The 2055-nt window shown below is 35.4% G+C and overlaps 1 protein-coding gene across 1 annotated transcript in view; it reads right to left on the bottom strand.

The window, feature by feature from the left end:
* The window catches only part of LOC109236796 (importin subunit alpha-4-like), a 2496-nt gene extending 1211 nt beyond the window's left edge, over positions 1-1285 (bottom strand). Inside the window, exons 1-7 of the mRNA XM_019403026.1 lie at positions 1085-1285; positions 928-953; positions 763-844; positions 599-697; positions 422-515; positions 250-344; positions 60-149 (exon numbers count right to left, since the gene is read on the bottom strand). Of these exons, the coding sequence (XP_019258571.1) occupies positions 60-149; positions 250-344; positions 422-515; positions 599-697; positions 763-844; positions 928-953; positions 1085-1285 (687 nt within the window). The remainder of the gene's footprint in view (positions 1-59; positions 150-249; positions 345-421; positions 516-598; positions 698-762; positions 845-927; positions 954-1084) is intronic.
* Positions 1286-2055: the final 770 nt, after the last annotated feature.

The raw sequence follows: 2055 nt of genomic DNA, 5'->3' as shown, positions 1-2055 counted from the left end.
GGACGGGAGGGGGGGGGGGGGGCACAAAGACTTTCATCTGGAGAGTCCAGAAGCTTTACAAGAACTTCCACCAACCCATATTCAACCCTATCAAATTTATAAGCGAGGCGGAAAGAGAAAATAAGTACGAGAATCCAAGCAGAATCATCCTAAGAATGTAAAACCATAAGGATAAAGCAAGTGTGAAGCTAGAACCGCAAGACGCTAAAGAAGGTGCAGAAAGGTAATCAACAACACATCACTGTCTACCTTGAGCTGCTGCAGGCAATATGGCATCTTTATAAACTGAGCAAATCGAAGAATAACGCTAAACTTCATAGCTTCGCAAAGATCAAGTTTCTCATCTGTGGAAAAAGATTGGCAAAGTAAGTGATAGGCAAATTGAATAAAAAAAATTAGCCCGGAGCAGACTTAGTCATACTGATAGAGAGCAGTGTTCGGAATTGTTTGGTTGCTATGCCCTGCAGAATTGTATGATCGGATAAAATACCAACGACCGCTAATTCAAGACTTTCCTGTAAACCAACCATTCAGAAAATCACATATCAGCCTATAGTTGGAAAGAAAATACAACATGTCGTAGGGATCTAAAACACACCTGATTGGAATACAATTTTTGAAATATTGGCTCCAGCAAATGGTCATTCGAAGGAGTCGAGCCATCAAAAGCACTGGTGAGAACCCAAGCAGCTTCAACCTATGAATGCAGAACTATAAGAATAAAGCAAGTGTTGGTTGAAAAGCTAATAATTAATTCTCTACCTGGAGCTGCCAAGAATCTTTGTTGCTCAGAAACTCAACAAATCGAGCAACATGAGACCTAACTTCTCCAACATGAAGACTCCTGGATAATGATTAGTCATACTCATATCAACCAATTTTCGGACTCGTGAGGTCCCCTCCAGCTGCCGATTGATATCATCCGACCAAACATCCTTCACCCATGATGTCTTCTGTAAACCAACAATTCATTATTAAATTCAGCATTGCAGACAAAGCATGTAAGCGAACAGAAGACATCAATTATTCTTACTAATCAAAAATCGATAAAACAAGAAAAAGAAAAAGGAAATAAAAAGCCCACCGGACGCTTCGGAGTTTCTCGCTTCGTCTTTCGGATCTTAACAGCCACAGTAGCACTTCTTACTTTATCAACATGCATCTTCGTAAAAACCCTAGTTATGGCAAAAGCACTGGCCAAATACTGTAGCTCCTTTAAAACCTTTTGGTTGCGTTGACCAAGGTATATAAAATCCAAAAACCTAATCCCCTTTGCATTTAACATTTATATATAGGATTGGCACGTGCATCTCTAAAACTATGCACTGTCCACTCCTTTCTTGTGTGACGGGTGTTAATCTTGGCTTTTACTATTAGCTTTTTCTTAAAAATTTGATAATTAGGTAATTTTAGGAACAAATATGGACGGACTATAATTTCTACATCATGACCCTTTACAATTTTAAAATTTAAGAAAATAATTTTTTTAGATCTCTTATGTGTAAAAGACAGAACCAATAAATCAGTGGTGTAGCCAGGAATCCCGTCAAGGGTGTTCAAATTTTAAACAAGTCAATTCTTTTTTTTTTTCAAATTTTTAGATCGAACTACATAACGTTTAGCTAGACAGTAATTTCTTTTTAATAGAACTATAATCTTATAAATCAACTTTAAAATAACAAAAAGACAACATTAAAAATTTTACTAATAAGTAAGCGTAAAAACCAAAGGATGTAGTTTGTAGAGAGCTTTTGTTAAAGAAATTAATAAAGAGCTTGACTTCTAAATTATAAAAATTATTTAAGAAATAACTTTTAGTTAAAAAAGTACTTTTAAGATTAGTTATTTATTTCTACACAAATTTTAAGTCTTAAGAGTTATTTTATTAGGAAATTTTTTAGATTGAAAAAGAACCAAATAGAACATACATAGTGGTCTCCGTTTAGTTTTGGCAAATAAAATGGGCAAAACTTTGAACCAAATGAATAATACGTCACTTTGAACACACTAAACTACTGGAATGCGGGCTCGTGGACTGCCTCACTCAATTGTATT

This window comes from Nicotiana attenuata, unplaced genomic scaffold, assembly GCF_001879085.1.
Source record: "Nicotiana attenuata strain UT unplaced genomic scaffold, NIATTr2, whole genome shotgun sequence".
NCBI classification, from domain to species: Eukaryota; Viridiplantae; Streptophyta; class Magnoliopsida; order Solanales; family Solanaceae; genus Nicotiana; species Nicotiana attenuata.
This window is presented reverse-complemented; position numbering and strand designations above follow the sequence as displayed.